This window comes from Misgurnus anguillicaudatus, chromosome 9 (assembly GCF_027580225.2).
Source record: "Misgurnus anguillicaudatus chromosome 9, ASM2758022v2, whole genome shotgun sequence".
In the NCBI taxonomy this organism is placed as follows: domain Eukaryota; kingdom Metazoa; phylum Chordata; class Actinopteri; order Cypriniformes; family Cobitidae; genus Misgurnus; species Misgurnus anguillicaudatus.
The window spans coordinates 20,619,081-20,639,980 of NC_073345.2; the positions used below are offsets into that span (position 1 = coordinate 20,619,081).

The 20,900-nt window shown below is 38.7% G+C and overlaps 3 protein-coding genes across 4 annotated transcripts; 2 read left to right on the forward strand and 1 right to left on the reverse strand.

Annotated features, from left to right (window-relative positions):
• The first annotated feature begins 2,149 nt into the window (after positions 1-2,149).
• On the forward strand, positions 2,150-8,902 carry LOC129424100 (V-set and immunoglobulin domain-containing protein 10-like 2). Its single transcript, XM_055180678.2, has 12 exons — positions 2,150-2,662; positions 2,813-3,166; positions 3,715-3,993; positions 4,338-4,613; positions 5,661-5,918; positions 6,007-6,267; positions 6,351-6,641; positions 6,755-7,063; positions 8,206-8,328; positions 8,410-8,434; positions 8,555-8,661; positions 8,767-8,902. Exons 1-12 carry the CDS (start codon positions 2,593-2,595, stop codon positions 8,865-8,867), a joined length of 2,454 nt encoding a protein of 817 aa, XP_055036653.2. The 5' UTR covers positions 2,150-2,592; the 3' UTR covers positions 8,868-8,902.
• Positions 8,903-9,943: 1,041 nt separating this feature from the next.
• Positions 9,944-15,260, reverse strand: chek1 (checkpoint kinase 1). 2 transcript variants are annotated; one of them, XM_055179618.2, is made up of 13 exons: positions 15,073-15,260; positions 14,753-14,820; positions 14,449-14,672; positions 14,256-14,320; positions 14,100-14,169; positions 12,681-12,869; positions 12,480-12,584; positions 11,611-11,706; positions 11,431-11,518; positions 11,142-11,307; positions 10,836-10,967; positions 10,638-10,739; positions 9,944-10,561 (listed from the first exon to the last, which is right to left on the reverse strand). In XM_055179618.2, exons 2-13 carry the CDS (start codon positions 14,815-14,817, stop codon positions 10,469-10,471), a joined length of 1,395 nt encoding a protein of 464 aa, XP_055035593.2. In that variant the 5' UTR covers positions 14,818-14,820; positions 15,073-15,260; the 3' UTR covers positions 9,944-10,468. The 2 variants fall into 2 exon arrangements, with proteins under 2 accessions (XP_055035593.2, XP_055035594.2); XM_055179619.2 differs by having other exon boundaries at positions 15,164-15,251.
• Positions 15,261-15,839: 579 nt separating this feature from the next.
• Positions 15,840-20,810, forward strand: cfap53 (cilia and flagella associated protein 53). Its single transcript, XM_055179617.2, has 8 exons — positions 15,840-16,073; positions 16,479-16,708; positions 16,794-16,967; positions 17,074-17,377; positions 17,511-17,729; positions 17,930-18,146; positions 20,103-20,205; positions 20,282-20,810. The coding sequence occupies exons 1-8, from the start codon at positions 16,002-16,004 to the stop codon at positions 20,523-20,525; spliced, it is 1,563 nt and encodes a 520-aa protein (XP_055035592.2). The 5' UTR covers positions 15,840-16,001; the 3' UTR covers positions 20,526-20,810.
• The last annotated feature ends 90 nt before the right edge of the window (positions 20,811-20,900 follow it).

Here is a 20,900-nt window from a genome sequence, read left to right on the forward strand (position 1 = left end):
ATAACCCAGCATTGGGTAAATTTTAACTCAGCTGTGTGTTCTGTCCAATATTAACCCAGCATGGGTTCAAAATAACCCACCCATTTTAAGAGTGCAGCTTGACCAGCTTTGCCAGGTTGGGAAGACCATCTTAAACCATCTACTTTCCTTTTATACCAACTAAAATAAGCTAACAAACTTCCAGCCCAGCTTAGCTGGTTAGACCAGCTTTAAAGTGGCCAAAACCCCTCTAAAACCAGCCTGCTATACCCGCTAACAGCGTTGGGGGTAAAGCATTACAAGTAACGTGCATTACATAATAATATTACTTTTCTGAAGTAACGAGTAAAGTAACGCATTACTTTTTAAATGTACACATTAATATTTTGTACTGAATTAAACTGAACGTAGTCACATTATCACTCTATGCGTACACGCCTGTATGGGAACAGTTTGGGTCAGAAACTGAGATGGCAGGCCAGAGCTCCACATTTTTGTGATGAAATATGCAGTTTGTGAATGCAGAACTTTTCAGTCATAAAAACACCTGCAAGGCCTGAAAGAGATCAAGCTTCAGCCAAGAAAAAGTAACGCAAAAGTAACTAAAAAGTAACGTAAGCATTACTTTCCATGAAAAGTAACTAAGTAATGCAATTAGTTACTTTTTTGGGAGTAACTTAATATTGTAATGCATTACTTTTAAAAGTAACTTTCCCCAACAGTGCTAGCTAAACCAGGCTGGGAGATCAGCTAAAATCATCCAGCTTAGACTGGTTTTTCTGTTTTAGTAGTTTTTAAGACTTATAATAAGTGCTTTATGAATCATAACTGCAGTATTTAAGGCACTGCTATAAATGTTCAACATGTATAAACCTTACTTGTGGTTACTTTGCTAGGTGACCTGCAAGAGAAACACTTGATGAATTCACTAATAATAACCCTGGAACCAGTTATTGTAAATATAAAGCAAATTCTTATTTTATCAGTAAAATTCTGATAAAATGCCATTTGCTTGAACATCCCACTTAGTTAGATTTTCCATTACCTAATGCAATAGCATTCATGCATTATTTAGTGTTAGAGTTTATTGTGGTCACTTTATGTATACAGTGTACACATTGGTCACATAATGTCTTATATCATAATTTTATTATTGATTGCATGCATGGGTGTGCACTTCTGTGCCCATAACTGTTTGTACTGGTGTCCGTCCACTTCGCATGCAAAAACGTAACATGAGAAACTCATGAATGAATGTAGGGAGCCACTTGAGCTCCTCCACTCGACTAAACTATTAGTGGTGTAGATGGAAACATGACTCAGACGCTCATATTAGCATAACTCTAACCTAAAACTGATGGTGATTAAAGTGCATCTCAGCATGTGAACTAAGCAATAAACACCGGAATCCAAAGAAAATAACACATTTTGGTCCTGAAATGTTCATAATAGGCTCATATGGAATTTGTACAAAAAAAACTTTGCAGATTTTTGCTAAATTAAAACCGTATCTTTTCTGTCATTGTGTTACACTTAAAGGTTCATTTTTGCACCATTATGGGTATAAAAAACATTAAAATGTACATTTTGTTGTACAACATTATACTCTAAGGACCTATTGTGTACCTTTAAGGACCAATTTTGAATTAGTTACATGTTAGAGGTACAAAACATTTAAATGTACCTTTAAAGTGCTATATAGCACCAAAACTGTTGCTTTGGATCGTAATCATAGGAGAACAGTTTTTAGTGCCATATAGCACCGGTGAAGCACCAGTGAAGCACCTGTGTAGAACCATATAGGGGCCATATAGCACCACTATAGCACCACATATGGTTCTACAAAGCACTATATGGTTCTACACAGGTGCTTCACTGGTGCTTCACCGGTGCTATATGGCACTAAAAACGGTTCTTCTATGATTACGATCCAAAGCAAGAGTTTTGGTGCTATATAGCACCGTTTGTTTTTTTAGAGTGTAGGTCCTTAAGGTACAGTGAGGGACCCAAAAAGTTGAGCTAGAGTAACATAAAATAAATGCACTTTGTTGCACTTAATAAAACTGTATTATTGTTTCACATGGTTTTACAAGTCTATGAGTTGCACAAGTATATGGGAGTCTTATTATGTAAAATATCCAGGAGGTACTCGTTTATAAATGTATTTACTTGCATTTAGTATTAATAAAGAGAAACATCTGTTTATTTTCACAAGGAAAAAAATCATGATTTTGACTCTGCATGTATCCGGGTGTCTCCTCCCTAAGTGAGTGATGGAATGTTAGAACGGCCATCTATCCCGCCACCCTCAATAATAGATGAGACAAAGCTATCGTCATGACATCCTAAACCTTGTGTATCTACTCTACTCTGCTGTATCCCTGTAGGTGCAGAAGAAGAACTATAAATTATTCAGGTCAAATCAGTTTACAGAGTCTCAGTTGCCTGTTTCTCTCATTAACAGTCATACCACTTGTGGAGTCTGGCCGTGATCATACGTTCGGAGGGGACAGTGCACGTCATACATTTATTTGATGTTTACTTTATTCACTTATTTGAAAACATCTTTTTACATCTTGGTCAAGGTTTTGGACACCTGAGAGTCATGGCATCATGGTCCACAGAGGTTTAGGGGTGCCTTATATCTGCTTGACTGTCTTACTTCTACCCCTTCTCCTTGAAGGTAAGAACACCAGCAATTGTTTCTACTCGCAATATCTGCTCCGCTTCATTTTAACTATATTTTGCTCAGACTCATATTTGTTATGTAAACGCAAGCAAAAAAATGTATATACTATCATATTATAAATGTACTCCTACATTGTGTCTCCAGGTGTGGACATTTTGGACGCAGGGGAGGTGGTATACCATGAGACCAGGACTGATGGTGTGGTGGAACGTGGAGTGATATTGGAGTGTGGTCCCATTTTGCCTGATGTCTACATCTGGGGCTTTACCGAACCAGGCACGGACACCATCCGTGCCTTGGTGTACAACTTTGGGAAGGGTCCCAAGCTGCAGAAGTTAGCCAAAGACTTGGGTGATCTGTCAGTCATCACCAACACTGCCTCTCTGTCTATAGAGAAGCTTCCTCTGGCTGCAGAAGGCGTTTATACCTGCCAGGCACTATATGATACTGCGGAGGGAGCCAAGCTGTATTACTACTATGTCTATCTGCGTGTTCTAGGTTGGTGGTTATTCTAGGTCATAGCTGCGAAAGATCATGGTGATTTAGTTTTGCCGTGTAACCCTGATGATAGGATCTGCATGGCTCATAACTATTGTAGCATATGAGTCAAAAAGTCTGGTTATAGCTGATGTTTTTAGAAGAAAGAAAAAGCCCCAATAGTGAAATATATCTATAAGCAAACTATTATTATTGATTGTTTGTACATCATTGACAGAACTATAATATGCTGGCATAGCTAATATATTTAATTTTTTTAAGCACTGCTAAGAAATATACAATACATGCCACTATAATCAGCCTGATCTTATGGACATTTGTATGTATGTATTTTACGAGTTGGCATTATATGAATTCGTATGACGTAAATCGTACAAAAAAAAAATGAAACCCCACCCCTAACCTCAACTTCACAGGGGCAAAAGCAAATAGTTCACAAATGTACGAACGTGGTAGTACAAAGTAATATGAATTAGTCACCTTGTAAAATACGTACAGATTGTCATGAAACTTTTATAGTAAATACAATTTTGTATTGACCTCCACAGTGCCAGTTACCAAACCTTACATCTTGATGAGTGACTCCTCGCCAATAGAGGGCACTGTAGTGACTATGCGCTGTGGCCTGGAGAATGGAACCGGGCCTATAAATTACGTATGGGAACAGGAGACGCGGGAAGGGCAGCTTACCACGATGGCCGAGATCAATGACAACAACCTGTTCAACGTCACTGAAGTAACACGCAACCACACTGGCTGGTACAGGTGTGTCGCCAGCAACAAGGTCAACCAACAGCGCAGTGATCGAATCTGGCTTGACATCATATGTAAGGGACTTGAAATCAATATCGAACAGTTTGTGTTGTATAATGTTATAGGCAGAGTTTCATGTTTGTGAGGGGTACTGCAATACTTTGAGATTATGAGAGAAAGAGTACGACTTCATGGTTTGAAATATCATTTAAATAAATGAGAACTATTTTAGACTCAAGTTACTCAAGTTAGTCTTCCTATTTAAATATTAAGATTAGACAAGAAACAAATTTGTATTTGGGGGGGAGTGCCCCCCTGCCTCCCCAAACTCCGGCTATGTATAATGTATTGGTCTGTTTTTGATCTACACATTTCAATTTCAAAAGAAAATGATTGCAAATGTGTGTTTTTCTTCCAGTTGGTCCAGACCTGCCTCAGATCGATGTCACCCCTTACTCAGTGACCGAGCGTGGTTATTCAGCACTGGAAAGAGAGACAGTTTCCCTCCTGTGTCAAGCTTCTTCAAATCCCCCCAGCCAATACGTTTGGTTCTACAACAACTCCCAGGTTTTCACAGGTCCACAGTTCACCATCACTAGGGTCCTACGCATGCACACGGGTCACTATGCATGCCTGGCTCAGAACACTTACCTCAACACCCGATCCAAGAAAACCATCACCCTCACCGTCTACTGTGAGTGCTCCCACAAACCTGGACTCTGGTGGCCACCTTTGCTGTTTTTTCAACCTATCCTGGTAGAGATCTACAGCTTTCTGACATTTCCTTCTGACATTTCTCACCGTTCTTGCCTTGCTTCACCTTTCCCTGCACACCAACATGCAAACACATACAGTATGCAGTTACATAAGCAAACGGGTCAGGCTTCCAGAGTGGACACGCATCTGGAGGAAGTGAAGGACAGGTCTAAGAGCTGAAGGTATACAGCTGGTGTGATTGTTTTTGTGTTATGACAAGTCGAGAAAGGCCTGAGGTCTTGCTTTGTCATAACATCTTAATCTCCCCTTAAAGGAATAGTTCAGCCAAAATGAAAATTATATCAATTTACTCACCTGAACAGAGCCCTACACTGTCAGAAAAGGCTCAAAAGCCGTAACAAAAGGTCCTAATATGTATCATTTACATACAGTATGCACATTTGAGGTACCAGTATGATGTACTAGTATAAACCCCTCTTAGTAACAAAGTTGTACTTTTCGAAAGGGTACTGCCCCAGTGACCTGAAAGATGTATAACTTTTGTACCTCTTTTTCTTAGAGTGTGTAAATGACTTTCTTCTTAGCAAACATTAAGTAATATCCTGACTCTTCCAAGCCTTAAGTAATCCAATAACTTGCACCCAAGTTTTTAAGAAAGGAAGTCATATACATGGCATGAGGGTGAGCAAATTATGGGTTAATTTTCGTTTTTTGCATAACTTTTCCTTAAATGCCTCTATTTATGGATGTATTTTGCAGCTCTGCCACTTTTCTTGTCAAACACTGCTAACAGCGTCACCAATAGACCAGTAGACCAACAAGACAATACAAGAACGCACATGACAACTCGAAAAGTGTGATACTTCATCTGCAAATGCTGATCAATACCAGACATCTTATCCGACCTCTTCATTTGGATCAAATTTAGGAACGCTTCTCTGCCTCTATCAGTTTCCTAAATTGGCCCAAATTACCCAGGATCCATTTCACTGCCCCGTGTTACACAATGGTTTTGTTCCCACAGATCCTCCAGATGGCGATCCATCTTGCTCCATCCTACCGGCCAACAACTACAATGACCTGGCCCTCCGCTGCACCTGGGAGGGTGGCATTCCAGGAGCCTCCTTAAAATGGACCCCATATGTGTTTGGAAATGGGAGCGAGGGAATCACAAACATCACCCAGATTCAGAAAGGCCAAGAGACCGCGAACAACTCTGTATTCCTCTGCCAAGTCTCCCACATTGCGCAGAATGAAATCAAGAGCTGCAGCGTAAGAGCGTGTAAGTGTAGTGCACATAAGTAAACAAGTATCCAAACCTATATGTAACCACATAACAGCCATTCACATACTTATTCTTTTGGCACCAGGGATGCCCTATGGAGAGCCACAGTGTTCTGCGTATGCCACTCGAAACAATGAGTACCTAATGCTGTCCTGTTCCTGGGAGGGTGGATTCCCTCGGGCCTTGTTGTGGTGGGCTTCTAGCTCAGGTGACATGCAAGGCACATCTGAAGAGAATGCCAATATCCTGGTTTTACGATCTAGCGCTACCTACAGCGGCAAAGCATTTGTATGTTATGCAAAACATCCATTGGCTAAGGCGGCCAAACAGTGTGTATTAAAGCTGGGTAAGAATTGCTTTGCATTTTTTGTTACCTTTTAACAACTAAGTCTTTATTTAAAATCAATTCCTTCATCTTTCTTTCTGTAGAGGCACCGGTATTGATAACACAACGCAGTGTGATGTCTGTCTATGAGGGCAGTGATGTCCAGCTCACTTGTATCTTGAGTAAAAACTACCCTATCACAGAGATCACCTGGTACAATAACCAGAAACAACATGTGCTTAACATCCCGAAGAAGTACGCATTGGACCGAGCCGCTGCCTGGACCAACTTGACAGTAAGGGAAACAGACAGCGAGACAGACAGTGGTCAATACTGGTGTTCGGCTACCAATGCTGTTGGAGGAGCAGAGATCCCGATTACCCTGATGGTGAAAAGTAAGTCATGCATTTGTGTCAGCAAAGAATTGAAAGTCCATAAGGAGATTCCATTTGAAGCTAATACATTTGTCCCAATGACCCCACTGACTTCATAAATTGGTTTGTTTTAGGGTACCCAATGCCCCCCAATGTAACCATTAGTAAGATCATTTACAACAGTCGTCAACGGACAGATGTTGATCTAGAGTGGCTGCCCCAGAATGAAGGTGAACTCACAGGGTTCTTCATCGAGCGTCAACGACTTCCCCTACCTCCGAAAAAAAGAAGCGGTGACCCTCCCTGGGAGAAACTGGTTAATCTGGAGCCTGATGCTCGAAATTACCAAATCAAGAATTTGGACCCCACTGGTACCTATGCAATCCGTATTACTGCAGTAAACCACCGCACCATTGGGAACCCATCAGATATTAAGAGCCCAGGTGAGAACTCAGTGGTTATGAATGTGTAGTAAGACTTATTACCTACATATAACTATAAATGTAATAACTATTCATAAATATCAGCTGACGTCATGTTGTGAGCAACACTAAGAAGGCTCGACACAACATGAAACTTTGCTCGAAGTATCACCTGGGTCTCTACACAGAAATCGATTCTTTATGTCTGGCAAAGATGGCGAGCGGACACCGGGACGACGAAGGTCAGTTGTTCAAAACCTTTCTTTTTACTGAACTCTGTTTACACAAACAATGTTCAGTGCTCGCGTTTATGTGTAAAGATCCAGGTGGTGCTTTAGGCAGGGTTTCATGTTGTGTCGCGCCTTCTTAGTGTTCGTAGTGGTAGTTCGGTAGCAGCGGACACCGGCTGGAAGAACGCATTAGGGATCACACCCTAACGATGATATTTTTGACAGTCAAGGTGCGAAATGTTGTCTTTCGTAGCCATTTCCCGTATCCGTACGAATCATAGACAATAAAAGATAAGAAATACGTAAATCGTAGCAAGCTAGCTAATGCTTGTCAGTTGCCTACTGGTACTCGGTAGGTACTCAAAATGGTGGAAAAAGAGCAGATGACATAAAAGGTCACATGACTGATATTCATGAATAGAAAGTCCAAACTATTCAAAGTTTAAAATTACACAACTAAAGTGAAATATCTGTTAGCTAATGTTTAAGGGTAAATTGTTTTGGGAAAAAAAATGATATTACCATTAACTGGTCTAATGCTGCTCTTTTTTGTTTTATTGTCCATTCAGGTGAATTGCAAAAGCACTTGACCACTTCCACACCCACACATCCCTTTCCCTGTCCTCTTACATGACCTGTCTGTTAACTTATCCTTTGTCCTTTTCTGACATGGCTTTGTGCCCATTTCTCATTCTGTCTGATTATGAAACTCACCTCTAAAAATGTTTTTATTAACATAGATACGATGCTAAAACAATTAAATCTATTTCAAACCCGGCAGAATGTTTAAGCTTGTTCCTAGGAAATCTGCCTGTTTTTAAATGCAGCAATTTACTGAGTGATTGATACAAAGTTAAAGCATTTTAATTTGCCCAATTGCCATGATACATCATGCATTTTTTATGAAGCTTAAACAGCTATGCTATCTTCCAGCGGACCCTCCTTTCAATGCCTACCCAGCTGTGATTGGGGCAGCGATCGGGGGCATGCTCATAGCAACGATAGCCACTGTACTGCTCTTTATGTATGTGGTCCGGAACCGCAACAATAATCCAAGTAAGTTATGCATTATTTCATTTCATCAAAACATGTTGAACAGTTCAGTGCTACATGCTAATACCACTTTCACACTTGCAGGGCTTCATGACTTGATATTTGGAAGGTATGTCTGGGAACTTTGCATATTTTTTCACTTACAAAAATTGCCCCATGCACAAAGGACTAAATACTCCAAAACTGTTTTTGTATAACAAAGTTTTAACGTCATAATACGTTTATTCAGGCAAAACAGCCAGTCTAGAGAGAACATTAACTTTCCTGAGGATGAGGTTGTTGAAGGATCAGAAGGAGAGAAGCATGCAGGAGAGCCAAGCACAACTGCAGCTCATGGTACCTTAAACCTTCTGACACTTCTAACTGATATTGAAAAAATTATTGGTATTTCATCACTATAACTTATGCAATTATGTTTTTTGTTTACTACCACATATGCAGGACCATCAATGGCACTGCCAAGGCCAACCGCAACACCTACAAACCTTCCCCCAGGCGAGGAGCCTGTTAATGTAACTATAACTGTCATGGCCTCAAGCTAGAGACGGATATTATAGGAATAGTCTACTCATTTTCAATATTAAAATGTGTTATTGCCTTGACCAAGAATTGTTGACACATCCCTCCATCATCTGTGCGCGTGCACGCAAGCGCTGGAGCGCTTCGATAGCATTTAGCTTAGCCCCATTCATTCAATGGTACCATTTAGAGAGAAAGTTAGAAGTGACCAAACACGTCAACGTTTTTCCTATTTGAGACGAGTGGTTGTGCGAGCGAGTTTGGTGGTACAAAATAAAACGTAGCGCTTTTCTAAGCGGATTTAAAAGAGGAACTATATTTTATGGCGTAATAGCACTTTTGGGAGTACTTCGACTCGCCTGAAAAGTCCGCTCCCCTTCTCACTCTCATAATGGGAGAGGGAGGGTGTTATTGCGCCGAGTCGAAGTACTCCCAAAAGTGCTATTACGCTATAAAATATAGTTTTATTTTGTACCACCAGACTTGCTCGTATAACTACTCATCTTAAATAGGAAAAACGTTGATGTGTTTGGTCACTTCTAACTTTATCTCTAAATGGTACCATTGAATGAATGGGGCTAAGCTGGATGCTGTTGAGGCGTCGCGGCGCGCTCCGGCGCTTGCGTGCACGCACACAGATGATAGAGGGATGATTCAACAGTTCTTAGTTAAGGTAATAACATATTTTAATATTGAAAATGAGTAGACTATTCCTTTAACAGGAGAACTTACTTTTGGTAAAAAATATTATGAAAAAAATGTAATTCATTAGCAGTAGGATTGTTATATTTTTGCCTAAATCACCTTAATGTAATTATTGATTTGTTGGTTCAACTTAAAAAATTTAGTTACCTGGTTGCCTTGAGTTAAAATCTTGAGTTAAGTCAACTTAAAAATATTAGCTAACTAAAAAAGTGTGCAAGGTTTTTGTTAACTATTATTTTTAAGTTGAATTAACTCAAATTTTTCTACAATTTAATTTTGGGCAGCCAGTTAATATTTTTTTGTACAGTGCAGAGACAATGCGTGTTCTCCTAACTGCTCGGTAACAAAAGCGCAGTTTAAAAAATTTATACATCTGGGCAAAAATATACTTAAGTACTGTTTGCATTTACTTTTATTAGTATGTTTTCAGTCAATTAAATCTTGTTAACATGGGTTGAAATGCACTAAATCACTTTTGGGTAAATGTAAGCATAATCTCTCAACTCTGTACTTTTAATAAAATGAATTAACTCCTAACCTCTGGGCATTATATTGACATAAGCAGGTAAGTTTTATGTTGCACTGAACACAATGATCATAAGAAGATCTAAACAAATTTAACCCAACCAAAGACTTTTTAAATGACATATTTATTTAAATTTTCCTGTATTGTTTTTTTTTAACATGTGGAACCTCAAATCTTTTAGGTATTGGCAGAAATGCCTCCACCCTTCTCTTCACAGTAGCAGAACACTAATGAACAGATGAACTAACCTCCTACTCCTACTTCTTCATTCATGGATCAAACAGAAAAGATGAAAACAAACATACACACCAACATATATAACTAAACACGAACCACGATCATTAAAAATTTATAGTGTGCATGTGTGAAAGTAGATAATGCATTAGTTATGCATCAAATCAAAGGTAAAACTTTTTGGTTACTAATAATGTCAGACAGTTTCTGTTTCAGCTTCAGGAAAATCCTTTTGAATTCCAAACCGTCTCCCTAAAACATAAAAGAAGAGTTTTGAGAAGACATGTCTTTTAAAGACTTTACTATTTAAATCAATATTAATCTATACCTTTGACAGACGGAAATCTACTAGAATGCGTTCCTCCATTTCCAAGAAGTGCACTATGAAGATCAGTTTATTATTGCGCCGATCCATAGTGGACACTGTGGCCTATGAATTAAAAAAAATAACCAATATCAAGATCAGTGCATTAAAATTTGGTTTCAAGCTCTAATGGTACAACTGGTCATTTCACCTGAAGATTACCTGATTGGTGCAGCTTTGTTTCCATGTGTGACCCATAGCTATACAGGCATCACGGAGAGCAATGCAAGATGGTTCTGCCTTTACAGTGGTGAAGAATCTGGTCATTCTCCTCACCAAACGCTGCCATGGGCTCTGTGGGTGACAGTTATATAACTTATAGTTCAATCGAGCCATTTGAAACAGAAAATTGTGACTACTACAGAGAGAAATAATACAAATGTCTAACTGCAACGGTATCATCATTGGCATTCTAACATTATGCCAATATTATATATTGCTGTATATAAAGGACAGATTATAACTTACCTGACTGGCACCTGGCGTGCCGAGCATCTGACTGGCTATCAGCATGTGATCAGGACAGGCAGGCTGGGAGAAGCTTACACTGACATCTGAGTGCACCGAAACCTCTTTTTCTTCCCACAATGCTTGTGGCTCAGGCTGAGAACTGGAGATCTGTGCTCTGTCATTACTGAGAAAACACAGAGTTGGTAAATAATAAGCTTTTTAAAGCACCAATACAGCAAATAATACTGAACACAGTTTCTGTTAATAATACTAAAGGCTATCACACAGTTTAAGTTGGGTTACCCACCTATTTTTTCGTGTCATCGGTGAGAGCTCAGAGTCAGTTCGTGACATCTTGCTTACTGGGGTTTCACTCTGGCGTTTGACTCCTGGGACTGAATTTTCATTACAATGGGTCAGGTTAACACTAATTTATAATCTCAGAAGAATACCAGAAAGGATTTATTAAGTTATGAATTATAAATACCTGACTTAAAACTTCTGCTAAACCAACGGTGTTTCTTTATTTCAGGGATAGTGATCCTTTCTTCTGGATTATGTAGTAACATCTTTGATAGTAGACCTAACAAAACAAATAAACACATTAGCAACAAACTATACAAAACTTACCACCACCATGCTAGCTAGGGTGATGATGATGATGGTTGCCATGACATTGTTATGCATTTGCTAAAGTATAAGTACACTACCATACAGGTGCTAAATATTTCTGGTCCCTAAACATGACACAAGTCACTTCTTTAATGTATTACTAAGAGAGGTTTTATTAATTGTTTAAATCTCCAACCCAAAATCAGTCCCTCCAGAAAAACGCGATTGTGCGATCGTACGATTTATTGCATAATCGGCCAAAGTCCGCATATTTATGCGGGCCGCATTTTTTCCAAATACGACGCACTTTCGACGCATTAATTACAGATTTCCGCGCACAAAATATGCGGGGCTTGCATGATTTCATAATCCCTGCATTTTCGTAGCAAAAAGTCACATATATATTAGCAGAAAGTTGAAAAATTTTGCATTTACTTCACACAAGCGCAGCCGTGTCCTCTGTTGCCATGGGAACGCTATGAAGTGACGTGATTATGTGACGTGAACATCATTGCAGCTTTTGCAAGTTTTTGCAAGAAAATTCCCACAATTTCATCGCATAAATTGCATAAATATCCCACATATTCCATCACATTTTTTAAGAAAACTTGCCGCAAAATCGAGGATTTTTGCCCGCAACAATCACAAAAAAAAAACTCTGCGTTTTTCTGGAAGGACTGCAAAATAACAGAAATAGCACACAAAAAACTTTTGTAGAGTATGAATGTTATAACCAAGACTTACTAAGGGGCACAGCATCAATTTTCTTCCAGGGTGTTAGGTAAAGCTTCTTCTCCAGCCAATCTAAATACTCCTGACAGTTTTCACTCGGCTGGTCCCATGGTAACTCTTTGAAACAAGTCAGAACAATAGCCAGACGCTTAACATCAAGGATATAATAATGCAGTTTCTGACGGACACTCACACAAGGTAATTCTGCCCTACCTCCAGCTAACATTGCTGTGAGCACAATGCCACAAGCCCAAGTGTCTGCAGGTTCGGCTTGAAACGCTGAGCGTGACATTAGCTCGGGGGCAACATAAGGTAGAGTGCCACACAGACGGTTCAACAAACGCTCCCTGCCACGATGCCGGAACATGGTAGCCAAGCCGAAATCAGAAATCTTCAGATTATCTGACAAAACAGAAGATTGTAAATGTAATCAAATTCAATATACAAGGTAGATTTGTACTTTTTTATATTTGTGAATATAACTTTGACATTGTTATCATGACAATTCCCCCTTTAGCTCTGACTACATATTTATTATTCATGTAGCACATTTCAAATGCCTTTTAACTTTAAAAACTGTTACTACAGCACACAAATGTTTGTTAAAATGTAAGCAAAGAAACTGATTTAGTGGCATTAGTTAAAGGATTAGTCAATTTTCTTAAATAAAAAAAAAATCCAGATAATTTACTCACCACCATGTCATCCACAATGTTGATGTCTTTCTTTGTTCAGTCGAGAAGAAATTATGTTTTATGAGGAAAAGATCCCAGGATTTTTCTCATTTTAATGGACCCCAACACTTAACAGCTTTAATGCAGTTTAAAATTGCAGTTTTACGATTGTCATTTTTTGCAAGAAAATAAAAAAATATGCACTTTTTAACCAAAACTTCTCGTCTTCCTCCGGTCCTGGGATGCGCCAGTGCGATCTCACGTAATATGTCATCATGTCAAGAGGTCACGGATGACGTTTCGAAACTACGCCCCAGTGTTAACAAGTGTGGCGAAGGAGGGCCGTTCCGATGTTGTTGTATGTGGAATGATACTAATTAATGTCTTTGTGTCAGTTTATTGTTTACATGGTCCGCAAATGTGCGTTTCCTATATGTAACACGTGACCTTTCCACAGCATTACGCAATTACGTGAGGTCGCGCTGGCTCATCACCCAGCCAGAGGAAGACGAGAAGTTGTGGATTAAAAGTGCATATTTTTTTATTTTTCTTGCCAAAAATGACAATCGTTTCACTGAAAAAGACCCTTATGCCTCGTTTGGGATCGTTTAGAGTCCTTTGAAGCTGCGTTGAAACTGCATTAAAACTGTGAAGTGTTGGTGTCCATTAAAATGAGAAAAATCCTGGAATGTTTTCCTCAAAAAACATAATTTCTTCTCGACTGAACAAAGAAAGACATCAACATTTTGGATGACATGGTTGTTAGTAAATTATCTGTTTTTTTTTTTTAAAAATGGACTAATCCTTTAAAAGATAAAGTACTTGTCATGGAAATAATAATCTCACTTTTTATGCCGGGCTTGCTATACATGTGTTCCATGTCATCATTGCTCACAACACCACTGAATAAAAAATATATTTCAAAATAAGGTTATACCAAACAACCATTTAGATGTACCTTTATCATCAAGAAGAATATTTTCAGGTTTTATGTCACGATGTGTGATCCCAAGACTGTGAAGATATTCCTGTATGTGAAAGAGATCTGCTTTTAAATCAAGTAATGTATGTTGATTAAAATATACATAACACATCACAGACATATGCCACTTACCACACCAGCTATTAACTGCTGAAAAAATCTGTGTGCCTCCTTTTCTGGCATCCCTACATCAGGCTCTGTTGAAAAATCAGACAAATGACAATTTAAGCTATTTTAATATTTAATAAACACAAGAATTGATATACCATCAGATGTACAATATAAAAGGCAAACTAAAGAAAACAATATCCTGAATGTAGCTCACCGATGCGGTCGAAGAGCTCCCCTCCACTACAGTACTCTAGAAAGATATACTGTGTCGTACCCTCACTCCTGTGCCCGAAGAAACGTACTATATTGGGGTGTGACAGCATCTTGCATATGCAGACCTCTTTCTTCACATTCTCTATGCAATCTTTGGCTTTGGCCATATCTACAACTTTCACTGCTACAGCCTCTTCAGTCTTCTTGTTGACCAGAAGTCGAACCCTAAAATTTGAGATTCAACATATTTTTAAAGTGTGCAAATGATCAGTAAGAAAACAAAAGAGATCCGTCTGGACACTTACTCGCCATATGCCCCTTCTCCAAGTGTCTGTACCAAATCCCAGTCTTTAACAAAAGGCACAGCCATGATCTGTGGAAAGAAAGATGTCTTTAAAGGCAAGAGACACATAAGCTTCAAGTTCACACGATACACTAGCAAAAATTTCTTGCAAAACCGTTTATTATTATAAAATACTTGATTAAATACTTACATAGTACACGCTAAGTTTTACGTAAATAAAGAGTGTATTGAACATGCTGTACATAGCAATAAATAATGTAAACAGCTGCTGACGGTATACGTCAAAGCTAGACGAGTTTTAGTCAATCGCTTTTATTTTACCTTTGACTTTACACCTTGTCAGTCAGGGCTAAAGCTGTCCCATGTAAAAGAGATGGTTTATCTGCTCAGCCACGGGTATAATGGTATAAACCTGCTACAGAAAGAAATCTACAACAAAACACAAGCGCAGAATACAAACTTTGGCGCGTTCTGGAGGCTTGACATCACCGGAAGAGAGCAGCGTTGGTAAGGTAGATTTCAAAATAAAAGTCCCGCACGGCTCACGCCAGTGCCAGACGAAAGAATCTAAATGTTATTTATTTTTATTAACGTTAGATATCAGTGGGATCTGTATGGGGTTCTATTTAACTGTCACTATTTTCGACGTCAGTCCTATCCCTGTAAATTGCTTAATATGTTATAAAAAATACATGGTAAATAAATTAATTATCTCAAACACGGTGATCAGACAAATAATATCAAGAGTCTACGATTACTTAACTTTGTCAGGAAGAATTTTATTTTTTTGCATATAAATGTCTCTTAAGCATATTCAAGCACACTGACAGGTTAAAAATCCTCACTTGGGCCGTTTCTCAAGGCTGCAGCCTACGGAGGTCGCATGTACAGGCTGCATACGTCATCAAGCCTGGTTTATTAAATTACCTGAGCGTTGTATTTGCAAGTCATAAGCATATAACAACAATTTACGCTTAACTAAGAATAATAGTCAACTTTATAATTGTTAATATTTAAAAAAAAGACAGTCTTGATGACGTATGCAGCGTGGAAATGCGACCTCTGGAGGCTGCAGCCTTCGGATTGAGAACGGCCATAGTAGGCTAGGCTACTGGAAAACTTCCAGTTGGTCGCCTCTCGTTGTTATGGCAACATCACTTCAGTTCCGCAAACACAGCTGGACAAGTCCAGAGAGCCTGGCTCGTGCCTGAGAAAGTAACGTTTTAATATTAATCAATACATTTTTTAACATGTTGACATCTCATCGACACAGGACGCAATGTCGGGAAATTACTGGGCCTACACCACATTCAGTGGCAGTGGTAAGTCTATTAGGTTAACGGTAGTTATTCACACAGCTAAGTTAGAGATTCTGTTTTACTTCTGCTGTAGGTTATTCACGAATATTTGTTTATAGTATAGTATTTTTTAAATACTACGTAATAAAACTTTTTCTCTCAATATTTCCTATGATTTATTTTCTGTAAAATATAATTATTACTAATAATATAATTAATATTTTCTGAATTATTGAAAATTAACTCATATATTAATACAAAATCTTAAGATAATAATATGCTTTATTCATCTAAACAAGAGAAATAATTTCATTTTTCACCTGGGAAAGAGAGCATAATGTATTGCAGTATGCACCCACACATTGTTTTCATTTAGTTTGTTTTAATATTTAGCTTTACAGACTTTTAATAATTATTTGTACATTTTAGAGAGCAAAAAATGCTTCATCCAGACCCACAGACTACCTGATTCTGGAGAGAAGGAAACAGGAGGCAGCCCGTAATGAGGTGCTGGACTTCACCAGGGACCAAAGCTCCTGTGATGTTAAATTGCAATGGGAAAGAAACACACAGCGCCGATTGGTGTCAGCCACTATTGATAGACGACTACAGGAAGCAATGAAGCAGTACCAGATGACCATTGACGAAAGGAGAGAAAGGTTTGAAAGAAATAACTATGCATTTTTTTTTAAAAATAAAAAGACTTATTACTTTCATCTTTCTGTTTATTTCATTTTCTCACAGGCTTCGTGAGCTGCTAGAATCTGAGGAGCAAGATCTCTTGAATGAAATCGAGATAAGAAAAGAGACGGTGGTGGAGAGGCAGGCTAAAATGCGTGAAAGAGCCAAAACACTGCGAGAGAAAAGAGAGAGTGAGAGAGAGAAAGTTGTTGCTGATAAACTCGACCAGCTCTTCAGGTAGAACCTAAGATGTTCCTATGCTGGTCATTGAGAAATCTCAGCATTGACCATCTTTATCAGAAGAGACTTTACTACATAATTGACTTATCTTGCTGTTTTTCAGAGAGCAGAGTGAGGAGCTGCGTGCCGTGGAGATGCAGCGGAGGCGAGATGAGGTCTGCACTGAACGTGCCGCTCAGATTCGTACCCGGCGGGAAGCACAACAGATGCAACAAGACGAAGACAGGCTGTTTGATAAGTTATGGGAGAGTGACCGGCTGGCTAAAGAAGAGCGTGAAAACCAAGAGCTTCAACGTCAGAGACAAAACAACCTTCAGCAGGTGGCGTTCTTGCAGGCACAGATGGAAACGGCTGAACAACAGAGAATACGAGCTAAACAACTGAAGGAAGAAGAGGCAGAGTTACTGGTACAGTATAGATCATTCAATCTACTGATTAGTTCAATCAAACTGAGTCGAAGTAAGATTACTAATATCATCCTTGTTGTTTAAAGCTATTTGAAGCTGCGGTATTGATTGATTTAAATCCTGTGGTACTTAGCGAGACCAAAGGGAGATGCTCCGTCTAGAAGAAGAGAGGGAGCACCGGCAGAAGCTCATGGACCAAGCAAAACGAAAGAAACAGCTGGACCATTCACTTCGGTTGAAGATGAAGAGGCTGGCACGAGAGCAGCAGGAAGAGCTGGCCTTAGACATGAGCATCTTGGAGAAACTATTGACTGAGGAAAAAGATGAAAAGCAGGAGGAGGTTCTCAAGAAGGTAATAACCAGAATTTGACCATAACTTTAAATATTCATACATATACATTATCAAGAGGGAAGTTTGTAGAGCAGTAGAAACTGCGTGAATCTCATTTGATTCAAAATGTGATGGTAAGAAATTTTAAACAGTACAGTATGTGAGGGGGATCAGAAAATAGAAAATGGTATGTGTGAATCCTGAGATGTTGTTCTGAACAGCTGGAACGTGGAGAGGAGCAGCGCAGATACAGGCAGTACCTGAAAGAGCAGCTGGAGGAGCAGAAGCGTCAGGAGGTTGAGATGGAGCACCTGATTGAGTCAGAGCTCCAGCAGGCCTGGGCCCGCAGAGAGAAGCAGTGGCGTCTGGAAAAAGCAGCAAGAGATCGACTCATGAAGGATGTAATGGACACTCGCCGCCTACAGATCCAGGAGAAATGTAGGGAGATCAGCCATCATGCACATGACTTTTAGGGGCACTTTCCCAGACAGGGTTCAGATTAAGGACTAGCCCTTATCAAATTAAATTTTATTTGTCACATACACATACATACAACAAAGTATTTTATAGCTTTTTACAACTATCAGGTATTCAAGCATAAAAGGAAAAAAGGAATGCAATTTGGGATAAGGAAATATAAGAAAATAAAACCAAAAAGAAGTAGATAAATAAAGTATAAACTATATACTATATAAACTATATAAGTGAAAAATAGTGTATATACCTTAGTTATAGGACATTTTTACAAACACACCTTACAAAAATCATTACTAGTGTGCATCTTGAAACAAAACAATGGCACTCATATACACTCACCTAAAGGATTATTAGGAACACCTGTTCAGTTTCTCATTGGTGTAATGCTGTGGGGGATGTTTTCTTGACACACTTTAGGCCCCTTAGTGCCAATTGGGCATCGTTTAAATGCCACGGCCTACCTGAGCATTGTTTCTGACCATGTCCATCCCTTTATAACCATCATGTACCCATCCTCTGATGGCTACTTCCAGCAGGATAATGCACCATGTCACAAAGCTCGAATCATTTCAAATTGGTTTCTTGAACATGACAATGAGTTCATTGTACTAAAATGGACCCCACAGTCACCAGATCTCAACCCAATAGAGCATCTTTGGGATGTGGTGGAACGGGAGCTTCGTGCCTTGGATGTGCATCCCACAAATCTCCATCAACTGCGAGATGCTATCTTATCAATATGGGCCAACATTTCTAAAGAATGCTTTTAGCACCTTGTTGAATCAATGCCATGTAGAATTAAGGCAGTTCCGAATACATAAGGGGGTCAAACACAGTTTTAGTATGGTGTTCCTAATAATCCTTTAGGTGAGTTTATTTTAAGATATGCCAGCGCATGGTTTTTTTTTTTAAATTAAGGCAGCTCAAACAGGCATTTTAGTCTGGGATTAGGGTAAGCCCTGCCAGGGAAACCACCCTTTAGTTTTTCATTTTTGTTGTGAGCGACTACAGGAAGGGGGAAGATTTAGGTTTCACAAATCACAAACAATAAGGAATATATAATATATTTATTTTATTTACAGTACATAACAAATTTATTAGACCACCGGTCTATTTGTGTCAAAAACCATCTAGCATTGTGAAAAGCTTTAATGCAGACTCTTTCCCTTTGCAGAGATTTTTTGACGTGAGCAGTGTTGGGGAAAGTTACTTTTAAAAGTAATGCATTACAATATTATTAAGTTACTCTCCAAAAAAGTAACTAATTGCATTACTTAGTTACTTTTCATGGAAAGTAATGCTTACATTACTTTTAAGTTACTTTTGCGTTACTTTTTCTTACTTGGCTGAGGCTTGATCTCTTTCAGGCCTTGCAGATGTTTTTTATGATCGCAAAAACTTTTTGTAAAACTTGAAATTAAAAAAATTATGGATAACAACAATAATTATATTTTAGCATTAGAAATACTACTGTGACCAAAGAGCTTACACATACTGATGGTTTACCATTACAAAACATAAAAATAATTTTGTAATCACCAATACTGTTTGTTATGGGCAGCTGTAGTACAAAACATACATTGGGTGGTGGTCCGATAAATATCTTAAGCACTGTTATAATATTAAGTAAATATTTATATAATAATAATAATAATTCCTTACATTTATATAGCACTTTTCTCAGTACTAAAAGCGCATTACATATGAACGGGGGGATCTCCTCAACCACCACCAATGTGCAGCATCCACCTGGATGATATAGCCAATTAGTATGAGGGATGATTAGTAGGCCAATGGGCAAGTTTGGCCAGGATCCCGGGGCACACACCTACTATAGAAAACATACAAAGCGAAAATACATATTTTAAAATATTATTCTAAAGTTGAGTGATTTTAAACATATGTGTTTCTTTTTAGTAAATAAGAACATGCAGAAACAGGCTGAGCTTGTCAAAGAGAGAGAGGAGCTTGACCAAATCATTGAAGAGAACAAATTGCTGGATGAAGAAGAAAAGACTCGGTAAGTTTCTATCTATCAAAGTTGTTGAAACACTGGAAACAATAGAAACTGAATGTGTCATTTCATCTATTTCCAGTCTAAGAGAGGCCAGTCAGGAGTATCAGGCTGACCTCTTGGCTCAGATGTTGCATCGTCAGCGTCTTCGTGAAGCAGAACAGGCTGAAAAAGATCTAGAGTACCAGAAGGGTCTAATGTACCAGGAGCAGTACAATAAGAAAATTCAGGACATCTTATCAAGGCCCGTATCTAACACCACAGCAGTTCACCCCTTCAGGAGACGAGAACGACCCTATTCCACCTTTGGTGGACAATTGCCATAAAAACAACTCTATCGATTGTATTCACAGTATAGTAGTTAATAATTACATTTACAGTTACATGACATACTTAAACTTCTGAATTACTATGTCCACAGTGTATTTTAGCTTAGCACAATTATTTGTGTAGACTAGAGTTGTAACTTCACATCATTTACAAAGTTAGGCAACTTTTTGGAACATTTTGGAACAAATGGAACATCACTATGTACTCCTATTTGTAATATCTTTGATCAGATGTCCTCATGTGAAAGATTGTATTTAGGAATGAATACAAGTCTGACTGGACTAACCTGTTTGCATGTTAATTATTTGAAGACAGCCATTAACCTTACTGAATCGAATGTGAATAGTGGGATCTTTTGGCACCTCCGTGAA